Here is a 21988-nt window from a genome sequence, read left to right as displayed (position 1 = left end):
TTGGAGGTTCAAGTCCACCCACAGGTGCCTTGGAAGAAAGGCCTGGTGATTTACTTCCAAAAATCAGCCATTGGAAATCTTAGAGACCATAGTTCTGCTCTGACACAAATAGGGTGGCCATGAGTCGGAATCCACTAGATGGCAACCGGTTTTATTATCCCCTTAACTGCAACAACCTCTAAATTCAAGTACATCCAGTGTTCTTTATTTTTAAATAGCAAAAGAACGCACTGCACCCGTCGCAAACTGGCAAGCTGCACCAACCTGTACTGAGAAAGGTGATAATGAACTCAGCACTGGCGCTTCTGAGGGTACTATGAGAAAACACCCAGGGGTTCCAACTGACAGCAGTAGGGGAACAAACCTCTCCTTGCTTTCACCCAGCAGTCGAGTATCTCTCCGGGCTGCTAGCCCCGCCAATCCTGGGAACCTCGGGCAATCCCTGGGGCTCCGATTCTGGACTCTGCGGCCCAGGGAGGAGGACGGCCCTCGAGATCTCGTGAGCACACCCAGCACACGAGCGCGCTCACACACGCGCACACACACGCTCACGCACACACCCCACGCGGTCACAGACCACAGACGGCACAAACAGGCGCGTGCACCCACACATACACGCCACACCCACACTCACACCACGTACCTAGGCACAGGCGTACTCCCACACACTCGCCCACTCACTCCCTTCACCCCCGGGCGCGCACACACGCCCCCGCGGACACGCGCACCCCCGCGCACACCCGGCCCTCAAGCGGAGGGGCGGGCGCGGCCAGGAGAGGGCGCGGCGAGGGGCTCGGCGGACGCCGGAGTTGATCCCCGAGCCCGGCCGCGCGGCTCCCAGGGCCCGGCCGGGCGAGGCTGGGCGGCCGGGAGGGACGAGCCCCGGGCCGCGCGGCGCCCGCTAGCAGAGCGCGGCCGGACGCGCGCCATGGACCCCAAGGCGGGCGGCGGTGGCGGCGAGGAGGATGACTGCGTGGATTCGGGCGCCGAGACCGGAGGGTGAGCGTTCTCCCAGTTGCGCGGCGGCTCTGCCCCGGCCCGGGACCCTGCTGCAGCCAGTGGCCGAGTCGGCGCCGCAGGGGCGGGACGGGGCCGCGAGGGCTTCCCCGCCCTGCCGGGATCCGGGGAAGCGGAGGGGCTGGTTCCGGCCGTTGCCTGCCGGACTGGGGCTGTCCGGTGCGGCGGGCCCCGCGAGAGGACGAGGAGAGTGGAAGGACCCCCGGTGCGATGGACCCCTGCCACCACCACCCCCCCGGCTCCCTTCTTGCCCCCGGGTCAGTAAATCCGCTCATATGGAGTGCCAGGCAAATGCAGCGTCTCCTCGCCGTCCCCCTAGACGGAGGGCTGTTGCACTTGTTTCGACCTTCCCGGAGGACTTCCTCCGTATAGCTCCGGGCGCCCTGGAGTCCGGGATGGGGCTTGGGGATGGGGACGGGGGAAAAGCGAGGGTGGAACACCCGGCACGTTAAAGTCTTTCAGAAGTCTAGGATGATGGCGTGCTTCAGTTTATGGTTTCATTGCGGGGCTTTATTGTAGGCTTGTCGAGACCTCCCGGACTTCTCCATCCCGCGCCCAACTTCCTCGCCCTTAAGCGCGCCCATCCTGGCCGGAACCGCCTGCCCATGGTGCTGGCGGGACGAGGATGGTACTGTGATCTAACCCTGATTATTTGAAGAAATGTCCTATTCTTTTCAAAGGACACAAATATCAGCTCACATCTTGGGAGGCCCATTAGCCCTTTCCCAGCCACACTTTTCCTGAGACAAAAGGCCGAGTGTCTTTTATAAGGCGAATGTCATTGTAAAGCCTTCCACCCAGTCCCTATCTCTAAAGGATTTTCCTGTGCAGGATGTGGGTACTGACCCAGGAGGAAAGGGTGTCTTTTCCTATCTGGAATAACCTGGGGGAGGACAGGGCAGTCCCAGACTACAAAAACTTCATTCCTGGAAGGTGGGAAGGTTTGAAACTAATCTCAGGGTTTGGCAACACTGTAAAGCAGGAACAGAGCCCAGGCCCAGAATGGACCCAGGCTTCTGACCTGACCCTGCAAAGGCTCCCAGCAGCCCCTCCTGCCTGCCCAGCCCCCCTTAGCAGAAGCCCCCTCTGCCACTCCTGGCCCAGATGTAGGACTTGGTGCCCTAAAGCATTTACCCTGCAGTGGGCTCTCCCTGTTACCCACGCTTGTGATCGCTCAGGGTTCATTCCTGTGCAGCAACCAGATTCCAGTCCTGAACTCCCCCGCTTTTTCCCACACCTTATGTGTGTGGCTTTTTTCAACTTTAACTCGAGAGCCTTGGCTGTTTGTCTTTTCTTCTTGCCTCTAGTTGGCTGGTCGATGCATAGAAGAAACAAAGTAACCAGCTCATTTTTAGCTGGTTTAATTAAATAAAGCACTGACTAGTCCTTTTATTTTCAATTTGCAGAGCTCACCTGAAACAGATTTTTTTCCCCCAAGGGCTTTGTCTGGAAGAAGCAGAGAGGACACCATGACCCAGGGGGTGACATCACCTTGGGATCCTGATGGTCAGCATGATAGCTGCCAGGGCTACTGGGACACCAGAGCTTCTCCTCTCTAGGTCTCTGTGTCTCTAACACGTATAGTTAAACAGGACAGAATGGCTTTAAGAATTTTTATTGCCTCAGTTGTTCTTGTTAGCTGCTGCTGCTCCATAGGATTTTCTTGGCTGTAATCTTTATGGGAGCGGATTGCCAGACCTTTCTTTCACCCACTTGGTGGGTCTGAACCACCAACCTTTAGGTTAGCAACCAACCCCAAACCGCTTGCATCACCCAGGCTCCTTATTGCCTCAGTAGCATCCTTAAACTAAAGATAAAGGTAAAATGGCATGTGTTTAAGTAAAACAGTTTCAATATATTCATTCCTCTCCTATTTACCATATAAAAATATACCCCCTGAGTTTAGTTAACAAAAGAACTATTCAGTTTCCCTATTTTCTCCCCCTCCCCCACTGAGCCTATCCAGCTTTCATACCTGTCGAGATTATATATAAAGTGTATAGAAACACTCAGTGCATGCCTGCTACCGTGATATTTTTAAAAATGAAAATCTGATCATGCCTCTCCTCCTTGGAAACTTTTAGTGGCTCTGCCATCTATAAAGTGCAAAGTGCTTACTTAGTGTGGCCTACAAGCCCAGACATTCCAGGGTCCCGCCCTCTCTCTCTGGCATTGTTTTTCAGCAGGTGCCTCTTTGCTGTCTGCACCTAGCCGCATCAGATTGGTCTTTTTCGTTTTCTTGCACTTGTCAAGCTGCGCACTTTACCAGACATGCCCTTCTCCACCTGGCATGCCTGTCCACAAGTGAAACTCAACTCCTCTTTTAAGACTCAGCTCAGGTGATACATTCTCTAAGGCAGAGATCCTTAATTTGGGGTCCACGAACAATTGCTTCAAGTTGGAGACAAAGTGATGTGCTTTGTGAATTTTAGGAGAAGATAACTTATTTTTTTGTCAGATTCTCAAAGCAGTCTGTGACCCCTCCAAAAAGTTAGAAAAAAAAAAATTCAAACCAGTTATTGTCAAGTGGACTTGAACCCGTGATGACCCCTGTGTGTCAGAGTAGATCTGTGCTCCGTAGGGTTTTCAGTGGCTGACTTTACAGAAAGTAGATGGCCAAGGCTTGGTTAACAGCCAAGGCATTGACCATTAGCATGACCCAGGGACTCCTCAAAAAGGTGAGGGTGCATTATCTTGAGTCTTTCTGACAGAGCCACCTCCCCTCCTACCCCCTGCCCTGGTAACACTGACTGCCTCATCTGTCGTGCTGTCTGCACTTAGTACACACCTGTCACCACACCTAGAATCCTCACCGCAGGCGTAGTGCCTTGAGCCCAGAGACTGGACTCATTCCTCCTCGTAGCCCTCACCTGGCACTGTGTCTGGAGCACAGCAGGTGCTCAGTACATCTTACTTGAATGAGGGGTGAAAATAATTGGAAGCACTGATTTTTTTTTTCCTTAAATTATCATTTCCAAAAATATCTGTGCGAAAAAATAAAATTTGGCAGCAGTTGATTTAAAATTAGGAAGATTATATGTGAAACACTCAGCTGCTAATCCAAAGATTCGCAGTTCAAACCCACCAGCTGCTCCATGGGAGAAAGAGCGGCATTCAGCTTCTGTAAAGATGACAGCCTTGGAAACCCTATGGAGCCGTTCTACTCTGTCTTACAGGGTCGCTATGAGTTGGAATCGACTTGACAGCTGTGGGGTTTATATGTGAAAGGTTTTACAAAGATGGTACCCCTATCTATAGCAATAACAATATTCAAGAGTCCTTTTTATTCTTTAATTCAGCAAACATTAAGCTCCTTCTGTATACAGGGCAGAGCCCTGGTGGCGCAGTGGTTAAGCGTTTGGCTGCTGAACAAAAGGCTGGCAGTTGGAATGCACCAGCCGCTCCTTGGAAACCCTATGGGGCAGTTCTGCTCTGTCCCGTAGAGTTGCAGTGAGTCAGAATCGACTCGACGGAAGTGGACCTTTTTTTTTTTTTTTTTTTAAACAGGGTATAGGGGCACTGTTCTAGGTCCTGGGGATAGACCAGTGTAAGAGTCAGGTGCCGTACCTTCCCTGAAGGAGCTTGATGTTGAGTGGGAAGACAGATGTCAGACAATGATTTATGCAATTAATCATTTTATTAGAGTTGTGATAAGTGCTACTTGGGGGCATTGCAGAGATCTGGCCAGTGGGAGGGGCTGGGGTCGGGAGAGCTGTCCTGCCTCCTGCCAGACGAGGGACGTTTGGTGAAGGTGGATGGGTGTTAGAGAGTTCTGTCAAGGAAAGCCCCTGCAGTGCCTGAGGCAGGAAGGAGCAGGCTGGTGGGAGGAACCGAAAGTAGACCTTTTGGCCAGTAGCCTCCTGAGTAAAAAGCCTTTCACCTTTGTTCTAAGTGCAGTGGGAAGTGTAAACCGTTTCCTGAGACTATTGTATTATATGTGTGCATTGCGTGGTGTGGAGAAAGCCAAGTAGGGAGATCAGGGAAGAGCTTTGCAGAAGTTGAGACCAGAGAGGATGGTCAGTGGACAAGGATGTGTCAGCAGAGAGGGTGAGAGGAGAGGTGATGGCTGTGGGAGACGTTTAGGAGGTGGATGAGCGTTCAGGACTGGGCATGGGGAATGAAACAAGGCGGCAAGGTTGACTCCAAGTCAGCCTTAACTTGGCGCAGAGTGCTAAGGGTAAAGAAGCTTGGAGGAAGACCAAGTTGGGCATGGTGAGTTTCCTTTTCAACATGCTGCCTTGGAGGTGTTGAGAGACACGCACGCAGAGATGATGAGTCAGCAGAGAAGAGGTCTGCATGATGACATTGCATTTGGGAACTATCAATCGAAAAATGGCAGTGAGGTCCTAGGAGGGGCTTACCCCATAGGAAGGTAATAGCAAACAATGACCTAGCACTTCCTTGTGTGCCAGGGACTGGTCTAAGAGCTTTACATATTTTATGAACTTATTTAATCCTTCAACAACTCTGTGAAGTAGGTACTATTTAAGACCAACTTTGAGAGACAACAACATTGAAATTTTGTTGGGTAAAAGAGGATGAGTTGATCAAGGGGCCTGAGAAAGATTAGGCATGGAATAAAAAAGGGAAGAATGTGGTGCCATCTAAGCCAAGAGAAGGAAGTTTTTGAGAAAGGAAAGAGAGCTAACTGTGCTCCTGAGAAACTCATTAAAATGAGGAACGTGGAGTGTCTTTTTACTGAATGGAGATAATGAAGTGAAGGTGGAGTGGTGGCTTCCGAGGGGGACGATGAGGGAAAGGAAATAGAGATCTTTGTCTGCAGAGGAAGGGGAGAAGGAAGGTGTTGCTGGAGGGGAAAGTAGGGTGAGAGAAAGATTTTAAAAAATAGGCACTAATAGGGCAATAAATGCTGATAGAAAGGATTCTGTAAAAAGGGGAAGGATGAAGATACAGGAAGGAAAAATGATAACCTATAATGGAAGCTCTCTGAGAAGGTGGAGGTCGATGGACCATGTGGCTTTGGGTAGGAGGAGGGACCAGAGGGAGAGAAGGGAACATGGGGTCGATTTGGTGTAAGCTCTCCAAGGTCTGAGGAGAGTGGAGATTTAACATAGTTTTGGGGGGCAATGTTGAGTGAGAACCCAGCTGAGATTAGTGATTACATATTTATGGAGGTACCCGTCTACCTTGCTATTTATTTTCCTGTGGCAATGCTCAAATTCTTAGGTCAGGCAGAGAGAAGGTGGGGGTTGGGATCTCAAGGATTGGAGGGGTGGGAGAAGATGGTATGACCAAAACATAGGAGCAAGGGATTTTAGGGTGTTGCTTGACCTGACTATTGATCACTTCAGCAGCATGATCAAAGAGACAGTTCCTGAAAACTTCCGTGAGTCACACTACCAACGGGCCAAATGTACTACTGATCACTTTGAAAGTTATAACCTATGGAGCCAGCCTGGCAGGGTTCAAATTCAGCTCCTCCACTTAGCAATTATGGCACCTTGTGCCAGTTACTTAACCTTTCTCTGCCCTCAGTTTCGTCCTCTGTAAAATGGTAGATGATGATAATAGTACCTACCTTATAGGGTTGTTGTGACAACCTAAAGCCCCTAGAACAGCACTTGGCGTAAGTAAACTCTCAGTATATTATTATTTCTCAACATACTATTGGTGTTGTTATGAAGAACCCCCCAAATGATAAACTTTGAATTTTATACAATAAAAAAATGTGTATCTCATGGTAAACTCAAGACCATGTGCTGTGCCACAAAAATTAATCAGATTAAAAAAAGAATTGTCACATGACCATCACCACCATGATTCTTGTTCTTTATACTCATCAGAGGAGCCCCTGGGTAGTGCAAATGGTTAAGTGCTGGGCTACCAACCAAAAGGTTGGCAGTTTGAACACACTCAGAGACGCCTTGAAAGAAAGGCCTGGCAATCTGCTCCAAAAGGCCACTGCCATGAAAACCCTATGGAGCACCGTTCTACTCTGACACACACGGGGTCACCGTGAGTCAAAATCAATTCAGTGGGAATTGGTTTGGTTTATTTTTATATTCGTCAGAGCAAATGCTCTGATTCTTTTCATATCTCAAGAAATTAGATTATCTGAGAGACAGTAGGGCATGCTTCAGTATTATAATTTTTGTTGTTGTACAGATGGAGAAACAGAGGCTGTGATGACGTCGCGAGTTAGTGGCCTGAGCCTGAAGCCTGGGTCTCCAGCGTACTTCCCAGTTAGCGAAGTGGCCTCTCAGGGGGCCGTTGGATCTGCAACTAGCTCTTTTTTTGTTGTTCAGACATTTTCTTTGCTTGAAATGCTGCCTTTGCTGCCTGACCCATCTAGTACAAGTCAAGACTAAAGGCAGGCTAATATTCTCCTGTGGCGATTGATGTCGTTTGGAAACTCCACTTTCCAAATCCACTTGAAAGCAAGCCTTGTGCCTCTGTATACTTTTTGTTAGAAGAAACTGGCAAATAGGCTGCTGACGGTGGTAAACAATCTGAAGAAACAGGATCCCTGAATAGAAGGACAGGCAGTGTCGTCGTAAGCCCACATAAAAGAAGTAGAATAAGTCAGCCAAATGCTTTGTAATGGCTATTACTTTAGTGATGCCGCCAAGATTTGGCAACTAAGCCACTCTTTCAGATATGACCATACCACATAGATGGTTTGCATCCAGTAGTCTGGTCTGGCATTCGTCCACCTCCTCTTCCCTGTCAGTTGAACCTCATGAGCTCCTGGGAGCATGAGGTCATGACATGCCCTTTATGTTTCTTTGGGTGACCTCCATCCAACACATGCGTCACTGTGACTTCAGCGATAACAAGCAATTCAGGGATCTAGAGTTTATAAACAGACGGATGGGAAAGAATAGGTAAAATAAATTGAAAAATGAGACATGTGTAAAGAAAAGTAAAAAGGAAAATCTTGCACAGACGATAAGATGACATATTGGGTACCCTCTTATCTTTGTGGAGTCCCTGGGTGGTGCAAACGGTTAACATGCTGCTGCTAACTAAAAGATTGGAGGTTCGAGTCCATCCAGAGGCACCTCAGAAGAAAGGCCTGATGTGCCATTGAAAACCCTATAGAGCACAGTTTACTCTGATAGATGTGGGGTCACTGTGAGTTAGAGTCAGAATCAGCCGGAGCTTCCAACGGGTTGGAACCTGTGCTGCAAATCTGCATTTCTGACAGGTTCCCAGGGATGCTAATACTGCTGGGCAGGGACCAATTCTGAGAACCGCTAGTAGAGCAGCGGTTCTCAAAATTTATTATGCATAAGAATCACCTGGGATCTTGTTAAAATGTAGACTCCGATTCAGTATATCCAGGGTAGAAATACAAATTCTCAGCAGGGGTTCAAACCAGACTCAAAGCCCCAGAGTCAACTCAGGGCAGGTGTGTGTGTGTGTTCAGGGTGGAGCTAGTTAACTCTAAATCCCATGGCCTCTAATTCAGTGCCCTGAGAGTTAACAGCTGAGCCCTGCTGCACTGAGCTGATGTACTATAGAAACGTCAGGATCAGTTTTACAAAAATGACAAGATCAGTTTTTATGGTGAGTTTTCTGGAAAAGAGAATTTAGGAAGGTATTCATTATACATATATGAAGCACATCTAATTTTCTGTTCATTATTGGCACAAATACTAAGTAAGTAATATACAGAAATAGGTGGAGTATCTGTCACGTATGTGAAATTACGTAATCTGTGTATTATTCTGCTCACCTTTATCGTATGCCCATCAATTTTTCATCCTAAAATTGTTCGTGGATTCACCTTTCATGAGTGTCTCACATAGGATAAATGTGTCACGTAGAGCCAGCTGGGTAATGCTTGTGATGTGGAGACTGATAACAGGCCACTCAAGGCAGCTACTGAACTGCTGCCCCGCCTTCCCCCGAAAAAAGCTGGAGAGGGCATACCTCTCCAGAGGACCTTGTCGGATACCTGATTCTTCTTGGAGATGGTTTGGACCTATTTATTTATACACAAAATTGTTTTCAGCTTCACAGTTTGTTTTTCACTGACCAGATCACTAGCAAATAATCTTTTGGGGTTATTTTGTAATATATTTTACGAGCTATAAAAACGCTCATACCTTGGCTCAGTGCATAATCCCACTCACAATAATTTTTCTAAGGAAAAGAAGGTAAATATAAAGCTTTACTCGTAGCTGTCCCATCACAGTGTGCTTTATGAAAGTGAACAGGCAGGACGAGTCCTATAGCCAACAAAGGGGGTGAATGAGTTATAGTACATCACGTCACATAAAGTTATAATTAAGGGGCTATGTGGCAGCATGTTATAACAGTATTAAGTGAAAAAGAGAAGTTCTGAATTTTATGTATGTCATGATGGCAACTATGTACAAGTTCTGTAAACACATGGGGTCGTCACGAGTTGGAATTGACTTGATGGCAGCGGGTTTGGATTTTTTTTTTTTTTTGGATGAACAAAGGCTAGAAAGTAATGTGAGCGTTTGTGCCCCAGTGGTGAGATTTTAGGAGATTTTTCTTTATCTGATTTCTGTGTTGACATGGATGGGGATGAAAGGTGGTTGATGGATGGTGCTGCAGAGCTGGGCAGAGAACTGTCTGTGATGGAGAAAGGGGTTTGGGTTTTACACAGGGCTTGGGACCAGTTCATTCGGGTTCAAATACCTGCTGAGAATTTGCGTTTCTAACAGGTTCCCAGGAAGTTATACATAAGAATCACCTGGAAATCTTGTTAAAATGTAGATTCCGATTCAGTATATCTGGGGGTGGAAATGCAAATTCTCAGCCAGGAGTTTGTTAGAAATGCAGATTTTCAGCAAAGGTTCCAACCGGAAAGAATAGCCCTGGTTTTACACTAGAGACCTTGAACTTCACCCAGAAGGCAATGGAGAGCAGAGAATGACAGGCCCAGGTTTGTGTTTTGCAAAGACTGCTGTGCGAGGAAGGGGTTGGGGCAGTGCAGGAGCGGTGGCCAGGAGATGACCAGTGGGCAGGACAGACGGACGGGGGCAGTGCCCCTAGCCCCTACTGATGGGGAGGGATCTGTGGCAGGGGCGTTAGTGGTGCTAGCACTGTTCTGTAATACAACCGTTGAACTTTAAGATTCTTGAAATACGTTCCAAATGTAAATTATTTTCTATATATGTATCCATCTGTATGCAGATCTTTAAAGTCTACGCATATGTGAATTCCATCTGCTTCAGGGATATTCGGAAAAGCCTAGCTGCAAATGTGGGCAAATTTTTAATAATAAAATTGTCATATCATATATTATTATTACATGTTTCGTTTGAATAGCCATAGAATTTCTTTAAAATCTGACCATCTTAAAATGATCCCATTGTAATGGACTTAGTTTGCCATTGCATCTGCTGTAGTGGACCTCTGTCGAGCAGTCACTGCGTTTATGTAGCTACTCTTCTTAGAATTGCCCTAAAGTTTATGTCCTGGCTGGATCCAGAAAGAATTTAATGCAGCAACGCTGGGGTTACAACCCTGCTCTCTCTTTCATCTCCCTTCTGCTCTCTGATCCCTGTACCTGCCACCCACACTGCACCCTGCGTTCATGCCCCTACCTTCCTGGCCTAGTGGTTTCCTCCCAAGTAGTATCACTTTAGTTTCGTAACCAGTAAAATAGAAACTGAATTAGATATATGTGAATGTATCTTGTAACATATAAAGGGATACACAAATGTTAGTTGTTATTCTTGCCAGTTTTAAAATTCAGTGAGTCTGTGACTACTGCAGTATTTCATTTGAAAAGGGAAAACCACATGCTGTTTTTCTTCCTTTCTGTTCCATGATCAGTATATCTGCACATCATTTTGTGTGAAAGATGTTGTTGTTAGGTGCTGTTGAGTCAGTGCCGGCTCGTAGCGACCCTACGTAAAACAGAACAAAACACTGCCTGGTCCTCACAACCGTTTTTATGCCTGAGCCCATCGTTGCGGCCACTGTGTCAACCCATCTCATTCAGGGTCTTCCTCTCTTTCACTGACCCTCTGCTTTACCAAGCATGACGTCCTTCTCCAGGGACTGGTCCCTCCTGAAAACATGTCCAAAGTGTGTGAAACGAAATCTCACCATCCTTGCTTCTAAGGAGCATTCTGGCTGTACTTCTTCCAAGGCGGATTTGTTCATTCTTCTGGCCGTCCGTGGTGTATGCGGTGTTCTTCATCGACACCACAATTCAAAGGCGTCAGTTCTCCTTCAGTCTTCCTTATTCGTCGTCCAGCTTTGGCATGCATATGAGGCACTTTAAAATACCATGGCTTGGGTCAGGCGCACCTTAGTCCTCAAAGTGACATCTTTGTTTTTTAACCCTTCAAAAAGATCTTTTTGTAGTATGTTTGTCCATTGCAATATGAGAGATGTGAGTCGTTTTAACTAGTTAGAATTTTATGATTTTTAAAAATCTATGTACCTTTTTTTAGTGTGGCAAGAAAGACAACTGAGTGAAAACTGGATGATTGGGGAAAGGCACTATGAGACTAAATAAAAGGAATGCAAATCTATAAAATTAAACATAATGACCAGTTTATTTGCGTAATTATGCCCCCTAACCACCACCTTTTTTTTTTTTTTTTTACCACCACCTTGGCAGAATAAATCCCTGGGTGCCTAGGAGATGAATTTCCTACTGAGAATGACTTTGTGACACTGGGGGGAGAAAATCAATGGCTTCTGTCATGTATTGAATTGTGTCCCCCCAAAATATCTGTCAACTTGGGTAGGCCATGATTCCCAGTATTGGGTGATTGTCTACCATTTTGTCATCTGATATGATTTTCCTATGTGTTGTAAATCCTATCTCTATGAGGTTAATAAGATGGGATTAGCAGCAGTTATATTAATGAGACAAGACTCAGTCTACAAGATTAGGTTGTATCTTAAACCAATCTCTTTTAAGGTATAAAAGAAGCGAGCAGAGAGTGAGGGGGACCTCACACCACCAAGCAACAAGAGCCAGGAGAATAGTGTGTCCTTTTTCCCTGTACTGAGAAGCTCCTGGACCAGGGGAAAATTGATGACAAGGACCTTCCCCCAGAACCAACAGAGACAGAAAGCCTTCCCCTGGAGCTGGCACCCTGAATTCGAACTTCTAGCCTCCTAAACTGTGAGAGAATAACTATCTCTTTGTTAAAACCATCCACTTGAGGTATTTCTGTTACAGCAGCACTAGATAACTAAGACAGCTGCTATACTGAGCACATCGTCAGAGAAGAAAGTCTTAACAGCCACGCAAGTAAGGCAGAAACTTGGTAGAGTAATCAAGGCGTATCGTTGGCCAGACCCCATTCTCAAAGAGCCGAGTGCCAGGTGTTGACTTTTCCGCATAGGAACAGAATGGGTAATTTCGCCCTGCCCTTTGTTGTTAGTAGTTGTTGTGGAGTCCATTCCGACTCAATGGCGACCCCACGTGTGCAGAGTAGAACTGCTCCATAGGGTTTTCAAGGCTGTGATCTTTCAGAAGCAGATTGCCGGGCTTTTCTTCCGAAGTGCCTCTGGGTAAGTTCAAACTACCAACCTTTTGGAACCCAGTGCTTAACTGGTTACCCCACCCAGGGACTCTGCCCTGTCCCTAGCCCTCCCTTTCCCCTTTTCCTGTCACAACCCACATCCTGTCACCCTAATACCAGTGGGGTTCTTCTCAGATGGAACTGAAACGTGTCAAATCAGCACGCACCTTTGTGTTTCCTGACTGTCAGCCGTTCCCTGAATGCAGAAGCCTTCACGGCTGAGGCGCCCTGGCTGCTCTCACTGCTCATGTAAGCATAGACATATGTCTCCAGGTTGTGGTGTCAACATTTGAAGAGTGTCCATTTGCAGTGGTTTAACCCTTTGTGGGTAGTCCCTGGGTGGTTAACGCACTCAGCTGCTGAACAAAAGGTTGGTGGTTCGAGTCCACTCAGAGGCACCTCAGAAGAAAGTCCTGGCAATCTGCTTCCAAAAACCATCCATTAAAAACCCTGTGGAGCCCAGTTCTGCTCCGGCACACGGGGCATCACCGTGAGTTGGGGCTGACTTGACGGCAGCATCACCGTGAGTTGGAGCTGACTTGACGGCAGCATCACCATGAGTTGGAGCTGACTTGACGGCAGCATCACCATGAGTTGGAGCTGACTTGACGGCAGCATCACCGTGAGTTGGAGCTGACTTGACGGCAACTGTTTTTTTAACCTTTTAGGGAGTCATGAACCCCTTTCAACATCTGTTAAAAACTTTGGAACTTCTCCCCAGAAAACTAAGCATCTGTTCCAAAATTCGCCAGTAGTTCTAGACGGTTAGGGACCTCCGGAATCCCATCTCCAGGGGTCACGGAGTCCGTGTGAAGAACTCCTGTTTTCTAAGAGAGCTTTCAAGTTTTGCTTTTTTAAAAGCATGTTTTTTTTTTAATTGAGGTGTGTCTTAGTTATCCAGTACTGCTGTAACAAATACCACAAGTAATGGCTTTAACAAATGGAAATTTATTTTCTCATGGTTTAGGAGGCCAGAAGTCTGAATTCAGGGTGCTGGCCCTAGGCGGGTAGGCTTTCTCTCTCTGTCAGCTCTGGGGGTCTCTTCGGAGGTTCTGCTCCTGGGCAATATTCATGTAGCTTGGCATCCCTCTGCCCCCATCTCTGCTTGCTGGCTTGCATTTAATCTTTTTTATATCTCAGAAGAGATTGACTCAAGATACATTCTGCACTAATCCTGCCTCATTAACGTAGCAAAGGCAATCCATTCTCAAATGGAATTATAACCACAGGCATACTGTACCCGTACCAGTTGCCATGGAATTGATTCCAACTCATAGCAACCCTATAGGATGGAGTTGAACTGCCTCATAGGGTTTCAAGGAGCAGCTGGTGGATTCCAACTGCCAACCTTTTGGTTAGCAGCCAAATTCTTAACCACTGCACCACCAGGGCTCAGAGGTTAGGATTTACAACACATTTTTGGGAGACGCAATTCAATCCATAACATTCTACCCTGAGGCCTCCCAAAATTCATGTGTTTTGCCGCATGTAAAATGCATTCACCCTATCACATCATCCCAGATGTCTTAAACCAACTCCAAGTCCAAAATATCACCTTCTGAATCATCTAAATCAAATACGAGTGAGACATTAGACATATTCCATCCTGGGGCAAAATTCTTCTTCGTCTGTAAACCTGTGAAACCTAGAACACAAGTTTTCAGACTGCAATGGTGGGACAGGCACAAGGTATATATTTCCATTACAAATGAAAGAAATTGGAGGGAAAGAAGGGCTGATAAGCACCAGGCAAGTCCAAAACCCAGCAGAACAAATTACGTTAACTCTCAAGGCTTGAAAATAATCCTCTCTTCTCTGAGACCCTCTGGACAACAGCCCTGCCCTCCAGAGTCTGGGTGTTGGCCGTGCCCTCTGGATTTTGGGTGGAAGCCCCTCAACTCTGGGCTTCAGTTCCACCTTCCAGGGTCACTGGGGTAGCAACTCTGCTCCCTTGGCTTTACACGACCCAATTCTATTCCATCTGAGTGGTGACCCCACGCCCTTGACCTTGGCCCTATTCTTCTGCCCTTTGGGCATGGTATCCCAACCCCCTCAACTTTGAGTGATGGCCGCATCCCCACGACAGACTTTAACGGCAGCCCCACACTCCAGAACTGAGTTGGTGAAAATCTGACTCTTTGAAACCTGGGAGGCTGTGGCCCCACCCTTTGAAACCCAGAAGACCCTGCTTCTGGTGCTCCTTTCAACAGTTCTGCTGATCTCCAAGCTGCTCTAGGGATTGTCCTTTTCTTGGAGGATAACAAGTGTAGATCCTTTTGCCTGTTTCCTGCCTGTAGAATTACAAGAAGCAGACAGCATTCTTTCCTTTTGTTCTTTCTCTGTTCCTTTCAGTCTTAAGCTGATGGATTTTCTCCTGTGGCAGTTGGTTGGATCCGTCAGTCACAGGCCTAATCTCTTTAACAAAAGATTGTGTAGCCACATCCTTGGTGAACATTCTAGGATGAGTGTCTGTCGTTTTTATAATGGAATTTTCCTCTTTAAGTTTTGTTTTCATTTTGCACAGTTCATTTTTAAGTCCATCTCTTTCCTTCTGTATTTTACCATAAGCAGCAAGGAAAAACCATACAGCTCCTTCAAGATCTTGCTTAGAAATCTCATCAGCCAGATATCCAAGTTCATCACTTAGAAGTTCCACCTTCCACCAAACAGTTGAACATAATGCAGAGAAGTTTTTTGCCGCTGCATAAACATCGCCCTTTCTCCATTGTCCAATTACATATTCATCATTTTCTATTAAAGCCTCATCAGCAGCACATTTAATGTCCACATTTCTAGCAACATTCTGTTGCCAGCACCATATGTATTCTCTCAGACGACAGAGACTTTCTCTCCAGCTCTTCTCATGTCCTTCTGAGCCCTTACCAGAATTGCCTTTGGTAGCTATAATTCTACCAACAGTTTCTTCAAAGCAATCTAGGCTTTTACTATTAAAAAAATAATAATAAAAAATTTACTATTAGGCACCTTAAAACTCTTCCAGCCTGTACCCAATTCCATTTTAGGTATCTATTACAGCAGCGGAGGCCTGGTGGTGCAATGGTTTAGCGTTCAGCTGCTAACCAAAAGGTAGGCAGTTTGAATCCAGCTCCTCCTTGGAAATCCTATGGTCACTATGGTCACTATGAGTTGGAATTGACTCGATGGCAATGGGTTTTTGTTTTTTATTAGAGCAGCACCCCACTCTTGGTACCAAATTCTATCGTAGTCATCTAGTCCTGCTATAACAGAAATACCACGAGTGAATGGCAATAACAAACAGAAATTTATTTTCTCACAGTTTAGGAGGCTAGAAGTCCAAACTCAGGGTATCAACTCTAGGGGAAGGCTTTCTCTCTCTGTCAGCTCTGGAGGAAGGTCCTTATTTCTTCAGCTTTTGTTTCTTGGTTCCTTGGAGATCTCCATGTGGCTTGGCATCAATCTTCCCCCATCTCTACTTGCTAGCTTTCATTTAATCTCTTATATCTCAAGAGAGATTGACTCAAGATACACCCTTCTCTAATCCTGTCTTATTAACATAATAAAGACAACCCATTCCCAACTGTGATTATAACCACAGGCAGAGAGGTTAACATTTACAACATATATTGGGATGGGGGTGGGGGGGCACAATTCAATCCATAACAAGGTAAAAATTCACATAACCTAAAATTAACCATTTTAAAGTGTACAGTTAAGTGGCGCTATCTTCATAATGATGTGCAGCCATCATCCTTATCAAGATCCAAAACATTTTCATTACCCCCAAAGAAGACCCCATACCCATTAAGTAGTTGCTCCTCTTTCCCCCTGTCTCCATCCCTGGGCAATCAGTAATCTGCATTCAATCTGAATTTTTTGTATAAATGGAATCATACAATATGTGACTTTTTGTGTATGGCTTCGTTCACTCAGCATATTGTTTTCAAGGTTCGTCCACATTGGATCATGCATCAGGACCACATCCCTGCTTGTAGCTAAATAATATTCCATTCTGTGGGGACACCACATTTCGTTTATCCATTCATCTGTTGATGGGCATTTGGGTGCTTTGTGGCTGTTAGGAATAATGCCACTATCAACACCCGTGTACAAGTATTTTTTGAATACTTGTTTTTAATACTTTGGAGTATACACTCAGTGATGGAATTACTGGGTCAGATGATAACTCTGTTTGACTTTTTGAGGTACTGCCAGTAAAGTTTGGCTTTTGTATTCAGATACAACTTCACTTTGCACAAGACGAACCTCAGCACCCCAGTAATGTGTGACATTTCTTACCAGTTAAATGCTATGGATTGTTTCAAATCCTAGCTTGAATAAATTATTGGAGAAAGAAAAACAATGTATGACCCTGCTAATACTGAGGTTTTGTGTTTCAGGTCCGACTACAGCCGCATGTCCTCCGCCAGCAGTAAGTACCTCTTATATCTCCTTCAGCGTTGTCTTAACAGTTGCCGGAGGGCCAGGGCCTCTGCTGCCGTTTCCTCGGTACATGCTTTAAGAGTAAGTCAGAATCACCCAGGGAGTCCTTGCCACAGAATGAGAGAAGACTGTTCAACTCTGCAAGTGGAGGCTTTTCGAGAATTCGGTTGTACCTTGATTTCGGTACTAGCTATGCCAGTACTTTCCCTATGGATATTCAGCCTCAAGGAACTAGCCCAGGCTTTATCAGCACACATACTTCTTGAAACACCTTCTCTGAAGAATCTGAAATCATTCGTTCATTTATCAAATACCTGCTCCCTGCAGCTATTCTTGGAAACCCTGGTGGCATAGTGGTTAAGAGTTTGGCTGCTAACTGAAAGACTGGCAGTTCAAATCTACCAGGCGCTCCCTAGAAACCCTATGGGGCAGTTCTACTCTCTCCTATAAGTCACTATGAGTCATAATTGACTCGATGGCAGAGTGTTTTTTATAGGTATTCTAGAGAGCAGTGGCAGTTCAGTTCTTATCTTTGAATTGGAGACCTGGTTTCAGTTCCTGACCAATGTACGTCGTGTGCAACCACCACCCATCTGTCATGGCTTTTGTGCTACTGTGATGCCAAACAGATTTCAGCAGAGCTTCCAGACTAAGACAAAATAAAAAGAAAGGCCTGGCAATCTAGTTCCAAAAATCAGCCAGTAGAAACCCTATGGATCACAACAGTTTGGTTCTGTTGTGCAGGGGGTCGCCATGAGTCAGAGTTCGACTTCTCGGCAGCTAACAACAGCAGCAGCAGGTACTCTGGAGTCCCTGGCTGGTGCACAGGGTTAATGGGCTTGGCTGTTAACTGAAAGGATAGTGGGTCAAGTCCGCCTAGAGGCAGTCTGGTTTTGACCAATCAGCCATTGAAAACCCTGTAGAACATAGTTCTACTCTGACACACGCACGGTCCCGGTAAGTCAAATGGTTATTTTGGGCAGGCTCTCTGCTAACACTGGCTCCATGGCATGGCCCCAGCTCATCGGTTGGCACATTTCCTTCTTCGTATTTCCACAACTGCAGGCACATATCACTCCCTTCCCCACATGGGGGCACTTCCACCTTTGGGAAAATCCAGCAAAGGATGTTAACAGCAGTACCAATGTAGGTTGTAATTAGGGAGTTTAGCTGTCATTTCTTCATTAAATGTAGCTAAAAGGAATATAGACGTTTTTAACAATCCATGTTTCCTTATTTATAATTCCTAGTTTATAGATGATTATTATATGTGGTAAAAATAATTCAAAGTATGTTTTCAAGACACTAAGCATCAAAAGGTGCTCTATTTAATATTAAATTAAGAGTAAATCTATTTGCAGGAAGTTGTGTCTCATGTCTGGAAATAATTTACAGTCCTTAAGAGCGCTATATAAATGACCACATCCATTCAGACTGATGGAACGCTTACTTTAAAATAATAAGCGATTCTTACCATAAAAGCCCTGATGTTTGGAATCGGTAAATCCTGAACTGTTTTGCCCTACCTTACTACCTGCTAGACTCTCACTTCTAAATATTCCCAAATGGAAAAAAAATGGAGAGAAGCTTAATTGGATTATTCTGTTTATTGATGTTCGGGATTAGTTTTCTTTTGCAATTAGGGACTGTGCAGAAAGCTGTAGATCTGGAATTGTAATTTAGTGTCAAATTATATTTCGTTGTCAGTATATCTGCAGTGAGCAATTTCTGACAATCTTAGCCGGCTGGAGACTGAACATTGCCCCTTAGTTATTAAGAACCATCAGTAGTAATGAGTAATAATGATAACTATGCTCCAGTGATTTGCCCTCATTCCCTGAAGCTCTTCCATTCCTAAAATCAGAGAAAACTCTTTTGAACTCTCTCTCTATGCTGCGTCCTCATTCTTCTCACCTTTGCCCAGAGGCTACATTTTTTTTAAGAGTGATTTTTATAAAATACTTTCCTGAAGGCTTTACGTAATTTGTAGCTCTCATATCAGTCCTCTGGGTACCAGAGCACCCCTCTAGGCAGTGGGGCCGGTAATTTGGTTTGGGATCCCCTCCTCTCCCTTGTTTTAATTGCACTTTCTGAGCTGGGATTTCTTTTCGTGCACCTGGGATCAATACCCTGTTATTGGTCTTGCTTTCACTTTAGCTACTTGGTAGTTCTTGCCTCACATGACACCTCAGTGGTGGGGCTTCGTCTTGAGTGGGTATGTGTGTGTTTCACTTGGAAATGTATTTGGCTGCATACAGAGAGCAACAACGGCTTAAACATGTAGGGGTTTGTTTTCCTCTAACATTATAAAAAAAAGTCTGGAGGAGGCAGTACAGCTCTGATGTGAAGGCTCCTTTAGTCTTTCTGGTATACTGTTCTCAGCTTTTAGTTTCCAGACTCAGGGTTGCCTCAGAGTTAGAATATGGCTGCCTCCATCACGTTTTTGTTCTAGACGGAAAGAAAGAAAAGGGAAGGGCAAATGGTGCCTGCCAGCCGAGTCATCCCCCCTTTTTAAGGAGTTTTACCAGAGGCTCTACCCAGTAATTTCTCTTATCCCTATTGGTTAGATCTTGGTCACATGTTTATCCCTATTTGCAAGGGAGTCTGGGAAATGTATTTTGGGTATATTTGTCACCACCAGTACCATCAGGATTCTGTTCATAAGGAAGAAGGGGAGAGTGGATACTGGTGGGCACCTGGCTGTCTCTGCTCTAGGTGTTGCCTGGCCTACCATTCCTCCCAACCAGGAGCATAAATTCCATCCATGCCCATACTCAGGGAGGCCTCAGACAGTCAGTGAGAGCTAACAGTAGACCCCTTCTGGGGGAAAAAAAAAAAGCCTAGAGTCTTGGCACAGCTGCAATAAAAAAAGCATTTTCCAAGTAGATTTCGAAAATAACTTTTCCCCACAAACTAGACAGTCATGCTCAGGGGACTGAGTAGGGAGCTTAGTACGTTTACTATTTATGCTGAATGAGTCAGTCATAGGGTCACCCTCCCTGACACAGTCACGCAGTGCCGGTACCTCTGTGTGGCCAGAGGTCCAGAGGGCTGGACTACAGCTGCTTTTTTCCAGTCCCAGTTTGTCAGTTCTGGGAGCCACGCTACATCTCACTGTCAGCTTCTCTCAACTGAATGGCCTGTTTCTGAGTAAACCCTGGCTCTGACTGGGATTCCAACCACTTACTATTGGGAAATGGACTTTTTTATGTTTGAGAGCAGCTCTTACTGGACAGTCACATCATCATCTACCCGTTTGTTCCTGAGCTCACAGGAGCGTAAATACTTCCTTGGGGTGAGCTAGCTGTACAGCCCAGTATTGATTCAAGGCCACCAGAAACTCCGGAGTACCTCATCAAGGCTTCTCCCTGCCTTCTGAGAACCATGGCAGTGAGGAGGGGCAGAGAAGAATGGGTTTCTTTGATTCCTTTGTGGGAGCTTTCCATTTCTTCCGTCTTCCCTGCTGTCCTTCGTACCCTCTGTTTGTTTCCCTTTCCTCTTTCCTTTGGCTCCAAGGACCAAAGTGGTGGGAAGAATATGGTTCTTAACTGGGAGTGGAGGGACCACAGTTGACTTTACCATTACTAGGAATTGTCATGACAGCTTCCTTCAGAGAGCACCAGCCGCTCAATTTGGTCATTGTCTTTCCCTCAGAATGCAGGGGGCTGCTTCCCCAGTGGTTCCTCATGCCGCCTGCCCTGATGGGGGAAGAAGATAGGCCATCACCAAGAGAAAAGTGCAGGAGCAATGGCACGGGCGTCAGGTGTCCCAGGTTCTAGTCCTGGTTCCACCGTGAACTAGCTGTGTGCTCCTGGGCAAGTCAGTTACCCTCTGTGGGCCTGTTTCCTTCTGCGTGAAACAAGGGGACTGGGCCGGGTGGCTGCTGAGGGCCCTTCCAGAAGCTCTGGGATGGTGGGTTTTGACTGGTTCACAAACTGCTCAGAGATGCAGAGAAGGTGGCAGGGAAGAAGGAAAGAAGGAGGACTGGAAGGAAGAGGGTAATTGAGGAGTTTGTACCTTTTCTGTTTGCTTTCTCTTTGACCCCAATTAAGAATCTAGAGGGCAGGCATCCTCTCTGGTGGTCCGCAGTGTTAATCCCGAAGCTTGGACTGTTTAGAGTCAGTCCAAACATCTTTGTACTGTGAGCTTCCTGCGAGTCTGTTGCTGTGGAGACAGCATGGTGAGAGGCAGCAGCTTCTTTTAGCCCTCCCTCAAGGACGTGGACAAGGTGTGGGTAGGAGGCCATGCAAGTCATGCGCACCCTGCTTTTCCTCGGCCTCGCGGGTTACAGAATCACACGTCCAGTAACGGTGTCGTTTGCCTTCTTTCTGTCCAACTGTCGGGTGTGGGTAAGGGCTTCTTTAATAGATGGTTTTGTTTCGTTTGGGTGGATTTTTTGAAGTTTCAGATGTTCCATCAGTCTTTTCTAGATTGACAGAGAGGATGGGTTTTTCCTTTCTGTTTTCTGAAAAGCTAAACTCCTTGGTGCTCAGAAGATCTCAAAAAATCATGCTTCCATGGTGAGGAGGATGAGTTGAACTTATGATCTCAGAATTTTAGATTGTTTTTCTAGAACACTGGTTAGGATATCATCAAGCCACTGTATACAGTTTGCATTCTCGAATGATTTAAGTAAAAAGGGAAAAATTTATAAACACAGTAAAGGAAACACAGTAATGATACCAGGAAAAGAAATGAACTGAGTCACACAATGCAAATGAAATTCCCATCATGTATCACTGAATATTTTCATTCAATAAAAATTATAATCATACTTGGAGAATCACTCTTTGAAGATGCTGGCAGTGCCAGATGATATTTTTAGGACAGTATAGCCTTCCTTGAGAGCCTCTAGCCCCAGAGCGAGGCCAGTGTGAAGTGGTCAATGAGTTCACTAGTTCCCTCTACTGGAGTCTCTTCCCCAGGAGTCTCCTCTGTTTGCCCTCCTAACTCCTGCCCTAAAACTGTTCCTTCTCGAAGGTCTGGTGTACCCATTAACTCTTAACCTAGCTCCTTATGAACTGCCAGGGGTGGCAGGAATGCCTTGCGGTTTTGTGCCC

General features: G+C 45.9%; 1 protein-coding gene across 5 annotated transcripts in view; it reads left to right on the top strand.

Annotated features, from left to right (window-relative positions):
* The first annotated feature begins 443 nt into the window (after positions 1-443).
* The window catches only part of FAM124A (family with sequence similarity 124 member A), a 223461-nt gene continuing 201916 nt past the window's right edge, over positions 444-21988 (top strand). For 2 of the 5 annotated variants that reach the window (XR_007513164.1, XM_049853323.1), the window contains exons 1-2: positions 451-999; positions 16886-16917. Coding sequence is in view for 4 of the 5 variants with exons in the window: in XM_049853323.1 (XP_049709280.1) it covers positions 929-999; positions 16886-16917 (103 nt within the window). In the remaining variant the exon portion in view is untranslated. Of the gene's footprint in view, positions 1000-1136; positions 1275-16885; positions 16918-21988 lie in introns of those variants that run through there. The other 3 variants (XM_049853326.1, XM_049853325.1, XM_049853324.1) reach the window with 3 other exon arrangements.

This window comes from Elephas maximus, chromosome 14 (genome assembly GCF_024166365.1).
Source record: "Elephas maximus indicus isolate mEleMax1 chromosome 14, mEleMax1 primary haplotype, whole genome shotgun sequence".
In the NCBI taxonomy this organism is placed as follows: domain Eukaryota; kingdom Metazoa; phylum Chordata; class Mammalia; order Proboscidea; family Elephantidae; genus Elephas; species Elephas maximus.
The sequence above is the reverse complement of the archived record's forward strand: the minus strand, read 5'-3'. Positions and strand labels throughout refer to the sequence as shown.